This window comes from Microtus oregoni, unplaced genomic scaffold (assembly GCF_018167655.1).
Source record: "Microtus oregoni isolate MIOR12 unplaced genomic scaffold, Mior012 000043F_ref0000047, whole genome shotgun sequence".
Taxonomy (NCBI): Eukaryota; Metazoa; Chordata; class Mammalia; order Rodentia; family Cricetidae; genus Microtus; species Microtus oregoni.
The window spans coordinates 12,385,562-12,407,577 of NW_024543210.1; the positions used below are offsets into that span (position 1 = coordinate 12,385,562).

A 22,016-nucleotide genomic window follows, 5' to 3' on the forward strand; every position below is an offset into this window, starting at 1 on the left:
CTGACATTCACACAGAGTACTCAGGGAAAGAGGAGAACAAGGACTGATCTTGGTGCTACCAGGAAGTAAGGGTTGTCTGTAGGTGAAGTGCTCCTGGAGCTCTGGTGACACGGAACTCCCCGTCAGTGTTTCCTATTGTGGCAGCTGATGTTCTATATGAGGGCAGCACACAGACAGTGACCTGAATATCAAGCAGGACAAGTCAAACTGAAATTTAAACTGGATCTTGGAAAAGTAACATTTGACCAAGCAAGTATTCTTTTCCCCAAACTCAAAGCATGGGTTGTTAGTGAGTTTTCTGCTAAATGTAGGCACTCGTTGTTTTTCTAGATTTGTGGACAGTAGCTCCCAGATGGTCAGGCTGGCCACATATCCTGCTGTGTCCACCCACCCTCTTCTCCAGGCTGCCTGCCTGGCCACTCACCTGCCCTCACCTCTTCCAGGCCCACTCCCTAACTGGATTTCTCTTCTAGCTTGGTCTTATTCTGCTACCCTGAACTGGGTCCAGCCTCAGCGACACTGTTCTTGCATATATATTAGACTCTGCCCCGCGCTCCTGATTCCTCCTCTATGGTCAGTACAGTCTAGTTTGGCACTCAACTTTTGTTTGATTATTTTACATCTGCCACTTGCCTCTCTCTAGTAGATTGTATAATTAATTAATTCATGGAATCAGCAAATACGTGCGCACACGCTTAGGCTGGGCATTGAGGCTGGGCTTGTCTAAGCTGCTTGCAGCAAGGATAGAGTCTGCCACATAGGGTCCCCACATGAGACTGTTTATTAAAACTGCCCTGGCATGTAGGGTGCACTACTCAGATAGACCCAGGTTGTTTAATCCGAAGTTTCCAGTGTGTTTGAAATCCTGTCTACTTTAGATGACATAGATGTGGCCTTTGGCAAGCTTTAAAGCACACAATCCTGTCTGTAGCTCCTCTCCTGCCCACGGTCACCTTCAGAGTCTGGACTGCCTCTCAGCCTGCTAGGCTAAAGGGCTTCTGTAGTGCATTGGCTCCGGCACTGTGTGCTAGTCACTCAGGACTTTGTTCTTGGGAGTCAGCTCCATCCTTCTAGGATCTCGTAAGGCCCTGGGCTTGTACAGAGCTGGTCTGATGTGGACTGTCACCTGGCCTGGCTCCTGTGTTTTCACTAATTGGATCTGAGTGTGAGCCTTGCTGATCACAACCCCTCCTAGTCTCATTTGGCTGCTGGAGCATGTCTAGTGCTCATCCTCTTCCCCCAGATATTCATGATGCTCTGGAAAAGAAGAAAGCACACACACACCCATATTTGGAGAGCTCTGAGCTCTGTTGGGGGCGGAAGCAGAGCACTGGCTGTTCTGTGGAAAATGAGGGTGTTGCTGTGTGGCACGGAGTGTAGTTGTCCGTAGAGTGCCGGGGAGGGTACAGGAAGCTGAGTCCCTGCCCAGTGCCCTGCCCAGTGCCCAGCAGAGATGGCAACTGCCGTGCAGAGCATGCTGCAGCCTCCCAGACAGACAGGCCTCAGGTGTGTCCCAGGTTCTGGGATGTAGTACCAGATTACTGGTGATGGTTACAGCCTGTAAAACATCCTTCGAGCGTGGTCTAAGCCCTTGCCTCTTATTCCTGTTGATCTTTGCTACCCTAGAGACTGGCATAGATAGAGTCCCCATTTTAGAGAGCTGGTAGGTATAGATCCATCAGTCTGCCTCTTCACTGTTATGTCACCATGAGATCGCAGGCCCTTAGTGACAGAGAGACTGGTCCTGGTTGCTGTGAGGTGCATTGAGCAGACTTACAACCATTGTAGACCCTACATGAGGGAAGGAAAAACAGCCTTTCCTAAACAGTGCAGCCAACCCTCCTCCTCCTCCTCCTCCTACTCCTTCTCCTTCTTATTCTCCTTTTTTTTTAAGGATATTGGGGGCGCTTTGGAGCTCAGGACACACTAAAAACCTAGAACCCAGAATTCCATAGCAAGTTAGTGGGGGCCACATCTGTCAGACTCGACTTTTTACAGCAGTCAGAGGTTGTTCTGAAGCATGATGGCAGCTGCCACCAGGGGTCGCAGGAACCCTGTCAAGGCTCAGATAGGAACCAGTGTTGCCTGCGCAGTTGCTCCCTTCCAGGTGCATTCCATACCCTACTCCTAGAATCTGCTTGTCACTGTGTCTTAGCTCCTCATGGTCCCTGCCCTGCCACAAGGCAGGCTAACATAGTGCCCGCCAGACCGAGTTGGCATTTGCAGTCTCAGAGATTGGCATAGTTGTGATGCCAGGAGAAAGCTGAACTTGCCTGGTGTCTCTGTTAACCGGAACTTAGTGAGGGACACACAGCCTCTCTAGGAGGAAGCTGCACAGCCTGCCTTTGTGCAGCCAGGTCACACCCAGACTTATGTACCCATCTTGGGCGGAGGACCAGACTGCTGCCAGTGCCCTGGGGACAGCTTCAGCAAAGACCAAGTTAGCACAGGGACCTTTGTGCCAGGGCAGAGAGCCTTAGCAGGGGTCGTGCCCTGTATCCTCCTGGGTAGAAAGTCCCGGAAGTTAAGGATGCCCCTGTGGAAGGCCAGGCATTTCTTGATAGTTTTGAAGACAGAATTTCAAGTTTTAGGAACTGCATGTTTGCAAATGGCCATGCCCTTCTAGGTGAGGTCCCAGAGCTGTAGAGCAGACAGTTCTCTGGTCTGTTGGGGACTGTGTTCCAAGCGGGTACCAAAGTACAAAACTTGGGGTCAAGAATCAGGGTGGGTGTTGCTAATACCCTATGAGACCCTGGGCACAGCCTAAACTCCCCGTGCATATGCTTCCCTAGTTCCCGAGGGGGCAGGGGACCATAGAGGCCCCATTGTTTTTCTTTGAGAAGCTGCTTTTTTGCATTTGAAGCTTTGAGATCACTTTGGGCGATGAAAAGGAAGTTGTTTATAGGAAGTCGACGTGTGGTGGGTGTGGAGGCAGGAGTAGGTCATGCAGAGCTCCTGTGTGGACTTTGCTATGGTGGAAAGCCGGTTATGGGGACTTGTGGGAGGGATGCTGCCTGGCCTTGATGGGGCAGAGAACTACTAGCAAACTGTCCATCCCCTTTACCTCCCGTCCTGTTCCCACTCTAGGGTCACGATTCCCACGTGCTGGGAGACTGCATGCTGTATCGCTGTATGGAATGAACCACGCCTCTCAGGGTGCTGGTCAGAGCTTCCTGTTTATATTTAGATGCTGTAAGGAGAGCGCGAGTCCTTTCACTGCCACTGACCTACATTCATATTTAATGTTGCTTGTGTCTCTTGACTTCTCATTGGCTTTCCTTCTGGAGGCAGCAGAAACTCGGTTCATAGAAAGGTTGAGGACAGCGCTCTCAGTGAAAGTCTGTGGAGGTGTCTGTTCTGAATTCATTTAATGCCTTTGTATGTGTATGTCTGTGTGTGCACATGTCCGGAGGTCAGAGGGTATCTTGCAGGAGATGGTTCTCTCCCACCATGTAGATTCCAGGCATCAAACTCAGGTCAGCAAACTCAGATTTGGGTGACTTTATGGCCGACATCTTACCTGCCCTGTTGCATGGTTGAAGAATGTCTCCTCCTCTTTCCGCTACAAGTGGCTGCTCTGAGACTCCATCCCAGCTAGGACAGCACATCTCCTTGCTGCTCACTGGAGTCTGTGCAGCAAGACAAGGACAGTTGCACGTGTTTCCTGGTCACTGTCACCCTTGCTTCCATTTTGCATTGCGGAGTCCCCAGTGTGACCAGTCTTCTCTGGGAACACATGAGCCCCAGCCACAGTGACGAGGCCTCACACTGGGATCAGGGGTCTGTGGCAGCTATGCTAATCGCCCTTAACTCTGAGGGGCTCGAATGTGGGCGATGGGTACTTTCTGCTTGAGGCTTTCCTATATTTTTAGATATCCCTGAGAAGAAAATGGAAGGGAGTTGTCACTGGTACCAGGAGGATGCCTGCTGACGAGGGTGGTAACGGTTGGCTGAGTGTTTTCTGAATGCCAGGCACGGACATTGTCACCGGCACAAATGTCACTCGGCACATTTGTGTGATGTGAGGAGAAACAGTCTCCAGAACGTTAGACAGCAGGCCCCTGACTGACAGGGCGGCTGTTTGTAGAAGCAAGGGTTCGAAGCCAGCTGTCTGCCCAAAGTCCTGCTCCTTTGCCTCAGTATTTTGAAGGTCTATAGTTAGATGGTAGGTATGATTTTTTTCCAAACAGACCTTAAGAATAGCACGACAGAAAGGAGTTGGCCAACATAATCCACTAGTCCATGTCTTGCTCTGTAGCCAGGAGAATGAAAGCATAGGTTCCCGTGAGAAATAGTGCCTGAAGGTTTGTGGCAGGACTCTGGATAAACAAGAAGTGGAAATAAAATCCAAAATTCGGCAGCCTGTGAATGAATAAAGGAAATGAAGCTTCTACACAGTAGGATATTATTTGGCAATCAGAAGGGATGAGATTTTAAAAATGAATCGTGGTCATCATACGGTGCTGGACCAAATGCAGCTCGTAAGGGGCTAATCTTGTGTTTGTGCATCTCGCCCCAACTTCAAAAGTAATGAAGCTGGGATACTTGCTAAATAACTGCAAACCTTGAAAATATTTTGCTAAATCTAGCCAGACACAAAAGATCAAATCCCATATGATTCCATTTTTATGAGCTGCCTAGAAAAGGCACATCCGTAGAGGCAGGAAGTGGGTGAGTGGTCCCAGGGTCTGAGGGGGCTCAGGAAGGAGCTGCTGATGGCGGCTTCTTTTTGTAGTGATCACCTGCTCCAGAATTATCTGGTGATATTCCATTGGATTATATACTGTAGTTCGTTTTATAATATTTGAACAGTATCTCAGCCAAGCTGTTTAAACATTGACAAGCATCAGAGCGAAGGCTATGATGCTCCCGCCTGGAGCCTTTCCAGCCGCTGTTATCTAGGGCAGTGGTGACACGCGGTGTCAGTCACCGCTCACTCTTGGGGGCTTGCCGTGTGCCAGGCCCTGTCTTCATCATCTCCATGCTTTTGTTTTTATTATTATGATTGTTTGAGACAGGGTTTCTCTGTATAGCCTTGGCTGTCTTGAAACTCATTCTGTAGACCAGACTGGCCTCGAACTCACGGAGATTTGCCTGCCTCTGCCTCTCATTTAGCAGTCATGCATCTAATGTCATCTGTGTGCCATGAGCAAAGGAGCCTGCCTTCACAGCCCACGTCCTTGGCCATTCTAGCCCTAGGTCAATGCGTAGAGACTCTCGCGGCAGAGACAAGTATAATGGAATGCCAGACTCAGACTGGCTGGACCCTAGCTCTGTCCTTTTGTGTCATCTTGGATGAGTTCCTATCACCTCAAGGCCCAGTCCCTCTATCATGGAGCTCTCAGAGACCTGGCAGGTAGCACTCAACAGCTGTTATTATTGCTATATGTTAAATACATATTGGTATATTGTTATTAAATGGAAATGTAAAAGAGCATAAATTCAGATCACAGACTCTTGTTTCTAATTCAGTTTGAATTAGCATCTCATTTGCTTGTAGAATTATAGAGTGAGAAGAAACATTCACTGAAAGAGTGTTTGCTCTAGCAGGTAAATGCTGAATACGGGATTGGCTTCACTTCTGGAGATGTGTGCTTGTGTGTGTGTGCTTGTGTGTGTGTGTGTGCTTGTGTGTGTGTCTGTGTCTCTGTGTGTGTCCATGGTGTACACATGTATTTAGCTCCTGAGAAGGATATGCCGAGCCTAGAAGGAAAACAGTTCTTGGTGGTCCCCCAAAGGGGTCTGCCATGGCATCCAGCCAGGAGCCACTTAAACTCAGAGAAGCTGTGGGTTGACAGAAACTTCACAGGAGACCCCTGACAGCTTCTTTTCCCTCATCCCCTGCATGTGGTGTTTCCATGGTCGTGTCCCCTCTCCATGCTCCGCACACCTAATCCTCCCCTACACACCTGATACCTGTGGGAACCCTGAGTCTAGAGGCAAGCACATGAGTTCAGCAACTCCAGGCGAGCTGCCTTCCTATGACTTGCCTGTGAGTCTCGGGCTCTTCCTGGATTTCCTTTCCACTTTGGAACTTGAGATTCCCCTAACATTGTCTTACTGCCTTTGAAGCCTACACCGTGGTGCTGGGTTATCAGAGACATGGACTTATACTGAAGTTTAGTACGTCCAGTTACAAAGTCCTATAGACTCCCCTCCCCCCTCGGGTTACAGCGGCCTCAGGATGTGCCTCCCCTGTGTGTGAGTTCCCTAGCCGAGGTTGAGTTAACCGAGAGAGCAATGGCTGGTGCTGTAGTTCACAGGATCTCTGTTACATTTATAGCTTTATTGTATCATATAACTGAGAAGTTGTTATTCTGTTCATGTCCATGTGGCATTTAAGAATCAAAATATCAATTTGACTGTTCAGCCCTGTAGCACAAGGTATTGTCTCAGTGGTTCATAGCACAGAAGGCCTGGGACATGTGGTAGTCCTGGTGGTCCTGGAGGTTTGGATTGCTTGAAGTGGTGCAGCTCTTGGTAGGAGAAGCAATCAGCACTGGTTCATAGGATTCTGTTTGAAGCTCATTTTTATTGCCTTGCTAGGATTGGGCATTGAGTTCACTGCTATTTGAAGTTTGCTGCTCAGTAAAAGGATTGCCAGAGGGCTTTGTGGTTACAGGGAACAGGGTCAGAGCAAGGTGATGTTATCATTGTCAGCTGTGGTGTCCTAACTCCAATCATATCTACAAATTCTATGAGCACCTTCCTTGTAGGGTAGCTATGAAGATCAGAAACTGCACATCGAACCCAGGCATAGTGCAAGGTGCTGAGAAGGACCTACTTAAATAAACCTTGATTAGTGTGGGTCAGTCCTATACCCAGAAAAGAACGGGGGCTCTCAGATAAAGCTGGACAGGAGAGAATTCTGTAGTCCCACCTAAACAGAGCAGTGCAGAGAGGCTGGACAAGTTGCTCTCAGCTTGAGTCTCAGCTATCCAGCACCCTGTCCACTAGACTCCCCCCTGACCTTCCAGTAATGTCCTCCCCCTGGTCTTCCAGTCGTGTCCTCCCCCCCCCCCCCGTCTTCCGGTAGTGTCCTCCCTCCCCCTTGTCTTCCAGTAGTGTCCTTCCTCCCCCTGGTCTTCCGGTAGTGTCCTCCCTCCCCCTGGTCTTCCGGTAGTGTCCTCCCTCCCCCTGGTCTTCCAGTAGTGTCCTCCCTCCCCCTGGTCTTCCGGTAGTGTCCTCCCTCCCCCTGGTCTTCCGGTAGTGTCCTCCCCCTGGTCTTCCGGTAGTTTCCTCCCTTTGGCCCCTTGTACTACCTCAGCTTTCAGCACTGCACCCTGGACAGCCTGGGAAGGGCGTGGCCCCCACCCAGTGTGGGGCTTCCTCTCCGGCACCTGGGCAAGTCAGTTAGCTCCTTGGAGACTCTCTCTCCCCACATATTTAGGTACAGATATTACTTGCTGAGTGTTACTAAATAGCCAGTGTGTATGGAAGAGCTTTGAGAGCAAGGGGTGTATAATCCAAGTGATTTTATTTTTATCATTACGAGTTGACAGAAGGACCTGCCAGATCCTGATCCCTCTGTGGAACTTCATCCGGTCACAGGGAGATGGATCATAGACTGGCTGGGTGGGTGGTCTGCGCTTTTGAAACACAGCAATGTGGTCAGCCATTTATTATTAATACTTTAAACCTGGTCTTGTTGCCAGATGCATTTTATTATGACTTGACTGTGGCTTGAGTGTGTCCCCCAAAAGCTTTGTGTGCTGCTTCCTAGGGTGGTAATGCTACTCGATGAAGGAATGTCAGGATGTGGGAGCTAATGGAAAATGATTAGATCATTGGGCGCCAACCTGGGAAGGCGCTGATACAGCTCTTAAGGGACCAAGGTTTCTAGTTAAATAGAATGCACTTGGTCTTTTTGCTTCTTGTCCCACCATGACCTTTCTTCTTCTGCCATGATGCTGCCCACCTTGTTAGGGTGTAGTTAGAAGTGTCTCTTATCAGAGCTGAGAAGATGCTAACACTGTGTTACTGAACCTGTGACTAAGTCATCTGCTTTTCTGTGTAGTGCCTAGTCTTGAGAGAACAGATGAATATACACTAAATTTCTACCCTTTTGCATACAGCTTGATTTGGGGAAGCAGGTATTACTGAGATCTTACTGAGGTGTTTGCATCATAGAAGCCCTTTAGCAAGTCTGACCACCTCCCCATTTTTGATCATGCATTTCTCTAGGGGGGAAAAGGAAAGTCACTGAAAACACTACTGAGGATGACGGTTAAACTGACAAGGCTTCATCTCAGTTTCTAATGGGAGCCGATCTGGGCCCTGACCTAGGACTTTGCCTCTCAGACAGAGCTGATGTGACCCTGGCACTTGAAAATCACGTGCCAGTCCAGAGGCTTAGCTTTTGTCAGATACCTAAGGATTCTAGAACTGAGATGGTTGTTAGAATTCTGCCTGTGCTCTGATACATGCCCAGTGCATATAGGATGAAAGGCATGGTGTTGGGGGAAAAAGAAGCCACCATTAGTTCGACACCATGAGGGCCTTCCGCAGGCCAAGGGAGACTCGTGCAGCCCACACCTTAGGTGCTACAGACTTGCTGTCTAGATCATGATCCCACCCGAAGCACTGCTCCTCCTCTGCTGTGGAGGGCAGGTTGTGGAGCTTGTAGACCCAGAGGACTGGCTTTGGCTCTTTGGAACCTACTAACATACAAGGATCATCAAGCTGTATTGAACAGATTGGGTGTTTCTTTGGTTTTGGAGCTCTGACATGTCTCTGGATAGCTTGATAATTGCCATGGGCTTTAGCTGCCAGAGTCCAGCCTGCAGGAACACGGTATCAACCAGTAGGGTCAATTTTTCTTGATCTTCTAACATATTCTGGGGTATTGGTTTGGTTCTTCTTGTATTAAACTACTGGCTTTAGCTCTTACATTGTTTGGTTGCTTTTTATCCACAAAAAGACCAGACCATGGAACAATTTCTCTCCCCCTACCCCCCCCACCCCCCGTGGCTTTTAATTTAGTTCTAGTGGGTGTGTAAAGAACAAGATAAAACTGAAACCAATCACTTGCTCTCTTGCCTTTAGTAGTTCTGAGGCTGTTGTGTAAATGAGGAGTCTGGGTTTTTGTTTTGTTTTGTTTTTTCGAGACACGGTCTCTCTGTATAGCCTTGCTGTACTGGAACTCACTCTGTAGACCAGGCTGGCCTCAAACTCTGAGATCTACCTGCTTCTGCCTACCAAGTACTAGGATTAAAGGTGTGCATCACCACAGCCTAAAGGAGTCTATTCTTTTTTATCACGCATTTTCTTAAAAAAAAAAAAGTTAAGAAGTTATGGCAGAACTGTAAGAGGCTACTTGATGATTTGGACTGTGAATAAATACTAAAATTTAGAATTAAAAATTTAATTTTTTATTTGTGTGTCTGTGATCTGTGTGGGTACAGACATGTGTTTACTACAGGGCACATGTAAAAGTTTGAGAGCAGCCTTGGATGTGGGTTCTTCCTCCCATCCTACATGAGGCTCAGTCTCTTGTGTTCCCACTACGTATACCATGAGCTGGCCCCGGCCACAGGGCTTCTCCTGTCTCTGCTTCCTGTCTCTCCACAGGAGTGCTGGCATGACGGCAAGTGCTACCACATTTCTATTCTGGGCATCTGAACTAAGGATCATGGCAAGTATTTTACTCATTAAACTATCTCCACAGAGTTTTGAGTTTTTACAAAACTGTAAACACTCAGTTCTAGGAATTCAGTGAAGCTTTCAAGTACTTCATAATACAAACTGCCCACAGCCAGTGATGAAGCCAGAAAAGAAAAACCATATAAATTAACAGACGTAAGGGGGAGAAACGGAATTCCTTTCAGAAAGTATGTAAGTGCGAACTTAGTGGAGCAGCATCTTTAGAGGAAGAACGAGGGAGAAGCAAGCCATCAACCTTCAATTCCCTTCCCAGGGAAATAGCTCCAAAGATGAATATCAATATCGCATCTCCCAGACATAATGCAGCTAAGAAATCAGCAGTAGTAGGACAATCCCACAAATATATTTAAGGAATTACTTTGGGCAGAAGAAAAAAGACACCAGAAGGAAATGTGAATCAACACGAATGTTTAGCATGAAAGAGCCCAGCTATATTGCTGGAAATAGAAGACTAAGTTTCTTTAAAATATAATTGACTACTTAATACAATACTAGCGATGAGGGGACAGGTTATAAAGGTTGTTCAGAGTATGCGAAGTCATTTGAAACAGATCATAATTGAAACCAAGAGCAGTAGACATCATTTCTGCTAGTAAGTTAACAAGTGAGGTAAATACGCTAGCGAAATAGAGGGGAAAGAAACAGAACATGGGCACGTGGGACAAATACAAATTTCAGTAAATGTTACTGTGGGGGTCTGTTTGTCTTTTGAGACAGATCTCGCTGTATAGCCTAGGCTGGCCTCACATGCATAATCCTCAGCCTCCAGAGTACTGGGATCATGGGCATGTGTCACCATGTTTGCTGACTGTAAATGTTCCAAACACTTAAAACTAAACGGCCATCACAATGGAAAATAAGGAAGGTTTGAGTGTTGACTATAGGAAGTAGTTTAGAAAATAATGGCACAGTAGATTGAGAGGAAAAGGGATGAGAAATCTACTATGGTTACATTAACCAAATGAGAATTGGAGGAACTGGGTTAAAGTTGACAAAGGTGGTGTTGAAGCAAAGAAGTCAGTCTATTAAAGATTTAATAACAGTTTTAAAGTTTATATGCCCAATAGCAGAGCTTTAAAATATATGAAGGAAAACTGACGAAACTTAACAGAGAAATGGGAAGATGCACAGTTATGGTCGACTCAATGCCACTGTTTCAATAAATGTAGAGCGGGAAGACATATCAGTAAGTTAGAGAAAGAAGGCCAGGAGCAGTGTGTTGACTTGACCCAACCAACCTTAGTGTGACATTCCACCTTACAGTAGAATATACATTCTCTTCTAGCAAAAGACTTATAAGAGCAACTAAGTGAGAAACACATCGTGACAAAGTTAGAAGAATTCAGCTATGTTCTCTAGTGCCTGTCAGTGTTTCTCAAGACCACTGATTGCAGGAAAAAGCTCACACTTCAGAAAACTTATTTCTGCTTACTGTTTATTACACAAAAAGAGACAGACTAAAATCAGTAAAGGTAAAAGGCATGGAGGAACGAGTTCAGGAAAGAACGTGTTCCAATGTGGAGTTATCCTCTCCTTTCCAGAGTCCTGCAAGCAGCCCTCAGTTCTCCCAGCCGTGAGTGTGACGGCACTCACCAGGCATCGGTGTGAGCGTACACAGATCACTGTAACAGAACACAGTCCGGAGATGCACGCATTGGTGCCCATATGATTTCCCACAAATGTGCATCTCATTGGGAAAGGAAAGTCTTCAGTTATGTGGAATTAGAAAGCTGGAGGTCTGTTCGCAAAGAGGTCAGGTCAGTCTGTACCCTGCTGTGTATGTAAAACTGACGGCAGTGTGGGTCACACTTCTGGGCTCCAATTCTGAGGAACACGCAGGGCAAAGCCTTGTTAGCCCAAACTCAGCCCAATTAAAGAAAACATCCAATTCTAGAGGAACACGCAGGGCAAAGCCTTGTTAGCCCAAACTCAGCCCAATTAAAGAAAACATCCAATTCTAGAGGAACATGCAGGGCAAAGCCTTGTTAGCCCAAACTCAGCCCAATTAAAGAAAACATCCAATTTTAGAGGAACATGCAGGGCAAAGCCTTGATAGCCCAAACTCAGCCCAATTAGAGAAAACATCCAATTCTAGAGGAACATGCAGGGCAAAGCCTTGTTAGCCCAAATGCAGCCCAATTAAAGAAAACATCCAATTCTAGAGAAACATGTAGGGCAAAGCCTTGTTAGCCCAAATGCAGCCCAATTAAAGAAAACTTCCAATTCTAGAGAAACATGTAGGGCAAAGCCTTGTTAGCCCAAACTTATCCCAATTAAAGAAAATATGGATACCTTTGATTTCATCAAAAGTTTATTTCTGCTGTTTAAGAAATGTCCTGTTTGCGCGGCACAAACAGATCATGGTTGATCTCTATCCACCCAGGGAAAATTCCCTGTTAAAAAATGTAAAGAGAGGTGGGGGCGGGGAGAAGGAGGAAGAGGAGGACGAGAAGGAGAAGAAGTAGTAGTAATAGTATTCATAGAATGAAAATATTTCCAAATCACAAATCTGAGCATCTTTATCTAGAATATACAAACACTGTCAAGTCAGTAGGAAAACTAGTAACCTTGTAAGTGGATTAAATATTTTAAGACAATTGACTAAAGAAGATATGTAGATAATAAATAGGCACATGAACAAATGGGTGGCTGGAGTCAGTGGTTGTGGAAATATGACTCTAAACACAATGAGATGCCTTTTCCTGCCCTCTGAGGCAATGCTGTGTAAAAGTCAGACAGTAGCAATGCCAGATCTGTGGAGACAGGACGCTCACCCATGGCTGGCCAGATACAGAAAGCTGAAGCTAGTTTAGAAAACAGTTTGGCAACTAAAAAATTAAGAAGAAACTTGTCATGTGATCTAACAATTCCACCCCTATATGCCAACCAAAGAGTATTAAAATATTTCTCTACAGGAAGGCTGTCCATGAATACTTACAGCTGCATTTTTCATAGTAGCCAGAGTGGGAATGACCTGCGTCTGCACTGGGCAGTTGGGTAGAAAATGCAGCCTGTCGGAGCAGTGAAAATACTGTGAAAAGAGAAAGACAATAAAAACAGCACTGAAACTTTCTATATCCTGGATGAGCCTGGGAGCATGCATTCAAAAAAAATCTCCCAAAGGCCATATGTACAACTTCATTTATATAAAGTGTCCAGAAGGAGTAAGCTATAGAGATCGTAGATTGATGGTAGTCTAAAGCTGAGGGCAGGACTGGGAACTGACTTTATGAGCAGAAAACAGCATTTAAGGATGATGATATTATTCTAAATTCAAATTTTGTCTTAGTTTGGGTGAAGAGACACCATGACCATAGCAACTCTTACAAACATTTAGCTAGAGCTGGCTTGCTGTTCTGAGGTTTAGTCCAAAATTGTCATGGCAGGAAGCTTGGCATCGTGCAGGCAGACATGATGCTGGAGAAGGGGTTGAGAGTTCTACATCTGGATTCGCAGGCTACAGGGAGAGACTGTGTGCCACACTGGCTGTAGCTTGAGCATGTAAGACCTCAAAGTTCTTCCTCCAACAAGGCCACACCTTCTAATAGTGTTACTCCCTATGGGCCAAGCATTCAAACACGTAAGTCTGTAGGTGATATTCCTATTCAAACTACCACAAATTATAAAGTCTTTGAATTTATTTAAAAAAAATTGAATACATGAAACAGGCAAATTTTATCTCATGTATATTACACTGCACTAGTGATATCAGAATAGTATACTGTGATCACGACAGCATAATACTGATAAAAGAGCAGACAGGTAAGTCAGTAGAAAAGAGCAGGGCTAAAGGCTAGACCCATCCAACCGAGTCAACTAGGCTTTGACAAAGGCAGTCTTAATGCCAGGACTACTGAGTACAGACGCAGAAAAATAAAGAAGAAAAACTCAGCCATAGGCCTCAAGTGTTATAAGTGTCAAAATAAAGTGCAAAGCTGTGAAACTCCTGGAAGATAACACAGGAGAAAGCTGGGTGACTTTGTGTTTACCAGTGATGTTTAGTTATAATATCTAAAGTATAATCCATGAAAGGAAAAGTTGATAAAAATTAGAATTTAATAAAGTTAAATATATAAAATAAATAGTAAAGTTAATCTGAAAGATGCCAGCTAAGGAGTGGGAAGAGAAGGGTTGGACTTGGAAGGCTGGGGTCTGGCTCAGCTGGTAAAATGCTGCCTGTGCAAGCTTGCAGTTCAGAGCGCTAGCCTCTGTATAAAAGCCTGGCAAGTGCTCACAGTTCCAGCACCGAGGACCCTGGGGCTTGCTGGCCTGCAGTCTACCTGAATTGACAAGCCCCAGGTCCAGTGAGGAAACCCTGTCTCAAAAGTGATATGGAGAGGTAGAAAAGACACCAACACACAGATGAACATATCTGTGAATATACTCTATAGAAGTCTTAGATTTTGAGAAAAAATATTTACAAAAGAAATATTTATAATAAAGGGCTCTCATTTGAATATTAATTAATTTTAATCTCATTCTCATACAGAGAATACTTAAAACTCAAAACTGGAAATCCCTAAATACCCCAATTGAAAAAGAGCAAAAAATTTAACCAGGCAGCACTTGAGATAAGGATGCAGGTGGCAGATAAGCATGTGAAAGGGAAGTGCAGAGTCAGACAGGAGCGAGATGCCACTGTGCACCTATCAGACTGTCTGACTACCAGAGCCAGCAACACCAGTGCTGGGCACAAGCCGAGCGCTAGGAACTCACTTAGTCCTGCGCCTCAGAAAGCAGCGGCGAGAAGAAGTGTGGCGCGTTCTCTCCCAAGACTGTGTCTCCAGCATAGTCGGGCATGTGAGCTGGAAGGCACACATTTTGGTATTTACTAAGTTGAATTGAAGCATGTCCACAGAACAATCCTACATGAGTGTGTTTTTAACTTCTCCAAGAGCCAGAACTAAGCAGTCAAGCTAACCACTCAAAGGTAGGTAGGTAAGTGGAATGTTAGCAAGAGAACGAAACAAGCTAGCAAGCCGTGAAAAGACATGGAGTGGGGTCCACACTTGGAATGTTAGTGCCTGGTGTGACTTGGGACAAATCACTTTCCTTATCATGGCAGGTCTCCACGTCTTCAACTGGAAGGGAAATCCAGACTCTCAGACTTTGAGATGAGCTGGAATGTGTATCATGGCATAGGGCACTTGAGGCAGCAGAACTCCTATTGTAAAAATCCTGCCACACCATCCCCACCGTGTCTTCTCCTGCTGCCTTTTGTTGGCTAAAGACTGATCTCTCTAGGCCAGTTGAACATTGATGGACACTGGGCTCAAGAAGTGTCTGCTTGCCAGGCAGTGTTGGCACACGTCTTTAATCCCAGCACTCGAGGCAGAGGCAGGTGGATCTCTGTGAGTTCTAGTCCAGCCTGGTCTACAAGAGCTAGTTCAAGGACAAACTCCAAAGCTACAGAGAAACCCTGTCTCGAAAAACCAAAAAAAGTTTGCTCATTCTCACATTGTATTTTTTCAGCCTCTCATGCTTTCGCACATCTCAATCCTGAACTCTCCTCTGGCAAAGAGTTGTTTGCCCTCTATGAGAAAAATGCCTCCAGACAATGTTCTGGGTTGTCTTTTAGTCCAGAACTGAGTGTTGTCTGAATGTGGTAAGATTTCCTAGTTTTTAAGTAATGCTCCCTCTGAGCATTGAAGGCTTATTCCAAGGCATGCCCCAGTGACCCAGAGATGTCTCACTAGCTACCACCTCTTAAAAGATTCCATGTCTTCCCAGTAGCACCACTGTGGAGGTCACGCCTTTAACATAAAGGCCTTTGGGGACACTTAAGCTGTAAACAAGAGCAGCCACATTCGCTCACTTTTAAAAATTGTCAAAGAGCTTTGGGCATTGTTGAGTGAGTCTTTGTATTAGTTAGGACCCTCCTGGGACACGGTCAGTGGGAGATAAGACCTTTAGTTGACTGTTAGAACCCCAAAGGATCTGCTGGTGTGCTTCTAGTCCATTTTGAAGGCCTGGGAACCCGAAGGCCAGTGGCATAGGTTTCAGTCTGAGAGCCAGCAGGCCCCAGGCCAAGAGGAGCCAATGCTGCTGTTCAGGCAGGAAAGGCCTTGCTTTGCTCTATCCTAGCTAGTGTCCTGTTCTATTCAGGGTGTGCCCACTTAGGGAAGGCAGCACGCTTACTCAGCTTACCAGCCCAAGTGTAATTCTCATCCAGAAACACCCAACAGGCACACCCAGAATAATTGTTCAATCGTCCTAGAACCCCATTGCCTGGTGATGCTGATGTATAAAAATGACCCTCATAGTCTTCAGGACTGAAGAGCTTGTGGTGAAGGGCCCTCTCAAGGTCACACTGAGCATCAAGCTGAAATAGGCGGCTGTGTATTGTGAGTGGCCTCTTCTGCCACTGTAAATGTTCCTCCTGGTGCTTCATTTTGATGCTCCATTTGTCTTTAAGAGAAAGGACAATCAGAGTATGGTGTCACATGCCTTTAATTGAGAAGCAGAGGGAGAGGTAAGTGGATCTTTGTGAGTTCAAGACCGACTTGGTCTACTTAGGGAGTTCCAGACCAGCCAGTATTGCACAGGGAGGCCCTGTCTCAATTCAAGGAGGACAGGGTGGAGAGTCCAATTCTCCATCAGCCTCTAACGGCACAGACCATTTTCTGGCCCTCCAAAACCTAAAACTAAGTCCCATGGAAACCAGCTCATCCGGTTTCTGACTTTGCTTTGCTCTTAGGACTTTGTTTAGAGAAGCTGCCTGTGTCGTCCTCAACCAGTAATCTCCACGTGGACCGGGAGCAGGATGTCATCACCTGCTACGAGAAAGCCGGGGACATCGCACTCTTGTACCTCCAGGAGATCGAAAGGGTACGTAAGAACCATGTGTTTGTTCCAGCTGGTCTCCTCCCCAGCTCTGCACACGAGTCGGATTATGGGTAGCTGTAGCCTACCTCTGGAACACCGTTGACATGTCTGCCTCTGCATGCGAGCTCTGCTTGCATTCCTGAATGTTATGGAGAAAATGGTCATAGGTGTGGCATCTATGAAAATAAGTGGGTCAGTGTGTTTGTGCAGATACGACAGTAAGGGCTGTCCATACCTCTGGCACACTGGGATTGGCCAGTCACTCTTGTTTTCCTGGTGTAGACTCATATCTTTGCGTGATCTTCATACCAGCAGGTATTTAGCTGCAGTTTGGGCAGCTTTACCTTGATAGTATGGTAGAGGCTTGCCAGGTTCTTAACTAGTCTTTCTGGAATAGAGACTGTCTCCTGAGACTCTCTGGAAAGGTTATAGCAGTCAAATGTTTGGTCTTTCTCAGGGGAAGGAAAAATGGCAGCTGACAAGAATGTCACACAAGCAGAGACTGAGTAAGCAGAGGAGGCTGGAGGAGGGATGGGGTCAGGGATGGGGCCAGGGAAGGAGTCAGAGATAGGACCAGGGACAGGGTCAGGGACAGGGTCATGGATGGAGTTAGGGAAGGGGTCACGGATGGGGTCAGAGCCAGGGCCAGGGATGGGGCCAGGGAAGGGGTCAGAGATAAGACCAGGGATGGGGCCATGGATGAGGTCAGGGACAGGGTCATAGATGTAGTTAGGGAAGGGGTCACGGATGGGGTCAGGGCCAGGGATGGGGTCAGGGATGGCGCCAGGGAAGGAGTCAGAGATAGGACCAGGGACGGGGTCAGGGACAGGGTCATGGATGGAGTTAGGGAAGGGGTCACGGATGGGGTCAGGGCCAGGGCCAGGGCCAGGGCCAGGGATGGGGCCAGGGAAGGAGTCAGAGATAGGACCAGGGATGGGGCCAGGGAAGGAGTCAGAGATAGGACCAGGGATGGGGCCAGGGATGAGGTCAGGGACAGGGTCATGGATGGAGTTAGGGAAGGAGTCAGAGATAGGACCAGGGATGGGGCCAGGGAAGGAGTCAGAGATAGGACCAGGGATGGGGCCAGGGATGAGGTCAGGGACAGGGTCATGGATGGAGTTAGGGAAGGGGTCACGGATGGGGTCAGGGCCAGGGATGGGGTCAGGGAAGGAGTCAGAGATGGAGCCAGGGATGGGGCCATGGATGAGGTCAGGGACAGGGTCATAGATGGAGTTAGGGAAGGGGTCACGGATGGGGTCAGGGACGGGGTCAGGGACCGGGCCAGGGTCCGGTCTAGGCGGGGGGTCTGGAATGGGGTCAGGAATGTGGTCAGGAATAGGTGGCCATCTTACCTGTTCAGAAGGATCACTGTCTTTCTGGTCTGTTCTTTACTAAGCTCCTTCACAGCTCAGCCTCAGTTTCCCTATCTATAAAAGGCTCATACAAGTAGTCCTGCCACATGAAGTTCTTGCAAGAACTCTATAAGGTAACGTGGATAAAGACAGTCTGGATCCAGGAACATACTAGATTCTTGGTGTCACTAGTTTGTAAAGACACTAAGTCCTCACCATTTCTTCTGTGGCACTTTCCTGTGGTCTAACCAAAGCTGGACTGATATGCACCTGTTGGAAACAATAACCAACCTTGTAAGACTTGAATGTGATCGGAAGGTTTGCTTTCCATGAGCTTTCAAGGCCGTGTTTTTCCATAATGATTAGAGGGTAGAGGAACTACCTAAGCCTTTTTTTCCCTGTGTATACAGCTGGGAAGTAATTCTTACAGAAATCATTTCACAGTATGTTCATGGATGTGGGGAGAGACGGCCTTGTCTCTGAGCAGGGAAAGAAGAAACTCAGGAGTGCCTGGGAACTGCTGAGACTCATTTGACCCGGGCCTAACTAACCATGACTGTAAGACACAAGTTTGGGGAATTCAGGTTGATGTGGCTCTCTGGCCAATATGCTGTCCCACTGGAAGGTTCTGTGAGTAGTAAATTTTGTTGTTGTCGGAAATGATGGTGCAGGCTGATTTTGAAGACTGTGTTCCTCCCCTGCCGACCTGCCCTGACTGGCACATGGCTGTAGAAAACCCAGTTCGTCCCAACTGAGCTCTGCTGCTGACCATATATTTTGGCTTTGATCAGAGACCTTCATTTCTCAGCTCACCATCTACGTGTCCACTGTGGAGCTGCCCTTCCCTGGCAGGGAGAGAGGGATTCATTTGTCACATGTGTCTGCAGTGACACAGGAAGTGGTAGATGTGATCTCCTCCCTCCCTCTTCCCCACTTCCTTCTGTTTTGGTTTAAGGGAGTTAGGTTTTGAAAAGAAAGTTAAGACCCTGGGACATCCAGCAACTTTGGCCAATTAGGAACCAGCTCTTTCCTGACACCCAGTACGGGGCTCACCTCACCAGTTCATCTCAAGGCCGCTGTGTGGTACTGAACTGTCATCCTCACACCCGCCACGCCCACCACGCCTGCCACACCCACTTGTAGAAAGCACCCCACAGTACTTGACTGTGAGAACCTCAACCCCCAGAATCCCAGGCAAGCACTTCTCCTGCCTCCATCAAATCTCAGCCTCTCTGCGTGGCTCTTTCTGGCTCTGATTTTTCAGTACCATTTCCTTTATGGAAACTTTGGACCTGCCCAGACTTGAGCAAGGAAGGAGGTTGACCCAGCCGAACATCTGTTTTGACTGCAGTTGGTACTTGAGACGTTTTATGTTGGGCAGTCTAGAACCTGGGGAAGCTGCGCTGCCTGGGAGTTTAGGGTTTCATTGACCTTATTTGTTTTTAAAATTTGACTTGCTTTTGAACTTCTAAAGAGTTCTGCTGGAGTGAGAACAGAAATTGACTCTGAGAGGAGTAAAAGCCTGGGCAGGCCTGGGACAGGTAGTGCTTTACCTTCCAGTCGTCCCAGGAAGATCTGATGCGCCTTCGCCTTTCCAGGCTCTGGGCAGCGGCTGTGCACAGTGGCTTCTCCTGCCCTCCTGCTACCCTGAGGTGAGGCAGCTGCTCTTTGCCAGGATTTATTGTCATTTTATTTATAAGAATTGGCTCTTAAGTTCATTAACAGTAAAGCTTTGGGAGAACTCTTAAGGTTACTGTAGTGGCTAACAGTTTTCCAAATCTGAGGCTCTGCCATTCTCTGAATCTGCCTGCAGTTGGTCTTTTTGTTCATCCCGTGTAGGAGCTGTACAGAGCGGCAGTGGATGGCACTTCAGAAAAGGGTCTGAGCTTGTCTTCCTCTCGAGTCTGCTGGTACATGCTGTGAGAGGCAGCAGAGCAGAGTGAGTTGGCACTGGAGTCCTGGTCAAGACTCGGCTTAGCTGGGGAACTTTGAGGCATGCCGCCTAGCCTGTGTGTGTCCCTTAGCCTCATCTGTAAACAGCCGTTGGAACTGCCATATAGTATTCTCCAGTGCATTGCTAGCACATAGCAGATGTTAACATAGTGTTCATTACAACCTTTAAACGGTCCAGGTGTCTAGATGAAAATCTGGACTATTACAAGCACATTGTCTAGTTAGGAACATAGTAACACATTTATAAAGTATCCTTTTGGGGTCATGTGATTACTCTGTCTGTACCGAAGCCTGTTCTTCCTGTTCCTGGGTTCTGGATTGTTCTTTACACTCAGATGGACTTGGCCTGTTCGTTTATTTGTGCTTCACTTTCTGTTTTCACAGCAGACTAGGACTAGAATTGTCTAATGGCAAAGGGTTTGAGATCCAGCATTCCCAGGGATGGTGGGATGCCAGGTAGCTGGGTGCTGGCCCCAAATGTGGAGTCAGGGTCAATGGAGATGAGTCAGTGAAAGCTGTGTGTTCAGTGTTTGGTTAGGGTTGTCAAATGAAGGTTATAGAGATCTGGACCAATGATGTTCTCTGATAGTTTGTTTTCTGAAAGAGAATAAAATATAGCAAATATTGTGTGTAAAATAATTTGATCAGACTAATCAAATCCAAGCAAATAGCATTAACAGTGACATATGGTGGCTTTGATTAGTTTATATTCAGATAGTGGCAGCGTGCCAAGAGTAAATAAAGTTTTCTGCTCTGTTAGGCCCTTCTGGTGCTGCAGTGATATGGATAAAGATGACCTCATCCTTGCTGTCATAACCCAAGCCCTGCTTTTTGGCACATGAAGTCATCCTGTCTCCCGGCTTTGCATATACCGCCTGGCCAGCTGGTAGCACTCTAGAGCAGGAGCAGGGCCAGGGTGGAGCTCTGCCTTCCACTGACAGTTCATTTCTTCACACCCGGTTTTGGAAGAGAAGCTAAAGCTACATTGCAAGGCATCTGTACCTATTTAGGGGCCATTCTAGTGCTAAAGTTCTGAGAAGAAACACCAGGTCCCCAAGTATTGCAGAGCCAAGCCCAACACCAGGTCCCCAAGTATTGCAGAGCCCAGCCCAGATTCCTTCTCCTCAGTTAGCTACTCAGGGACCACAGGTCACGACTTGAGTTATGATGTCTGCTCTGCAAGGGAGCTTGAGTGGCACAGCTGAGCGAGACGGATCCAAAGCTGGATCAGATCAAGGTCACTGTGTGTCTTGAATTCAAGCTGGAATTGAAGCTGCCAAGAGAGGCAGGGCTTGAGTTAAACACATAAGCCACTGAAGTGGCTTTCAAATGTGAGGCAGCCAAGACAATGTCCTCCTCGCTGTTTGTTTCCATCATTCACTCCAGCTTAGAGCACAGGTCAGTACACGAACACTTCCTTAGGGAATGTCCAGAAAGGAGCTGGCCAGCCTCTGCTCTTGCACCTATAATTTTGAGCCTGACATCTGACTGCCTGGACCTGTGTCCTCCACAACATTCTTAGAACTCCAGACAGGTCCAGTAACTTGTGTTCACGGCTGTGCCTTGCTATAATGCCTTTTCCTTCCAAACAGTAAAGTAGTCTCTTTTTTTCTTGGTTTTTTTTTTCTTATTTATTTATTTGTTTATTGAAAAAAAATTTCCACCTCCTCCCAGCCTCCCATTTCCCTCCCACTCCTCTCCCCCTCCCTCTCCAGTCTGAAGAACAGTCAGGGTTCCCTGCCCTGTGGAAAGTCCAAAGTCCTCCCCCCTCCATCCTGGTCTAGGAAGGTGAACATCCAAACTGGCTAGGCTCCCACAAAGCCAGAACATGAAGTAGGATCAAAACCCAGTGCCATTGTCCTTGGCTTCTCAGCAGCCCTCATTGTCTGCCATATTCAGAGAGTCCGGTTTTATCCCATGCTTTTTCAGTCACAGTCCAGCTGGCCTTGGTGAACTCCCAATAGATCAGCTCCACTGTCTCCGTGGGTGGGTGTACCCCTCGTGGTCCTGACTTCTTTGTTCATGTTCTCCCTCCTGCTCCTCATTGGACATTGGGAGCTCAGTCCGGTGCTCTAGTGTGGGTCTCTGTCTCTATCTCCATCCATCGCCAGATGAAGGTTCTATGGTGATATGCAAGATATTCATCAGTATGGCTATAGGATAGGGTCATTTCAGGTTCCCTATCCTCAGCTGCCCCAGGAACTAACTGGGGATATCGCGGTT

General features: G+C 47.1%; 1 protein-coding gene across 10 annotated transcripts in view; it reads left to right on the plus strand.

Moving 5' to 3' along the window:
* Nucleotides 1-22,016, plus strand: part of Ttc7b (tetratricopeptide repeat domain 7B) — a 216,358-nt gene that overhangs the window by 41,451 nt on the left and 152,891 nt on the right. For all 10 annotated transcript variants that reach the window (XM_041633213.1, XM_041633216.1, XM_041633219.1 and 7 more), the window contains one exon: nt 16,361-16,491. In XM_041633213.1, the coding sequence (XP_041489147.1) occupies nt 16,361-16,491 (131 nt within the window). The remainder of the gene's footprint in view (nt 1-16,360; nt 16,492-22,016) is intronic.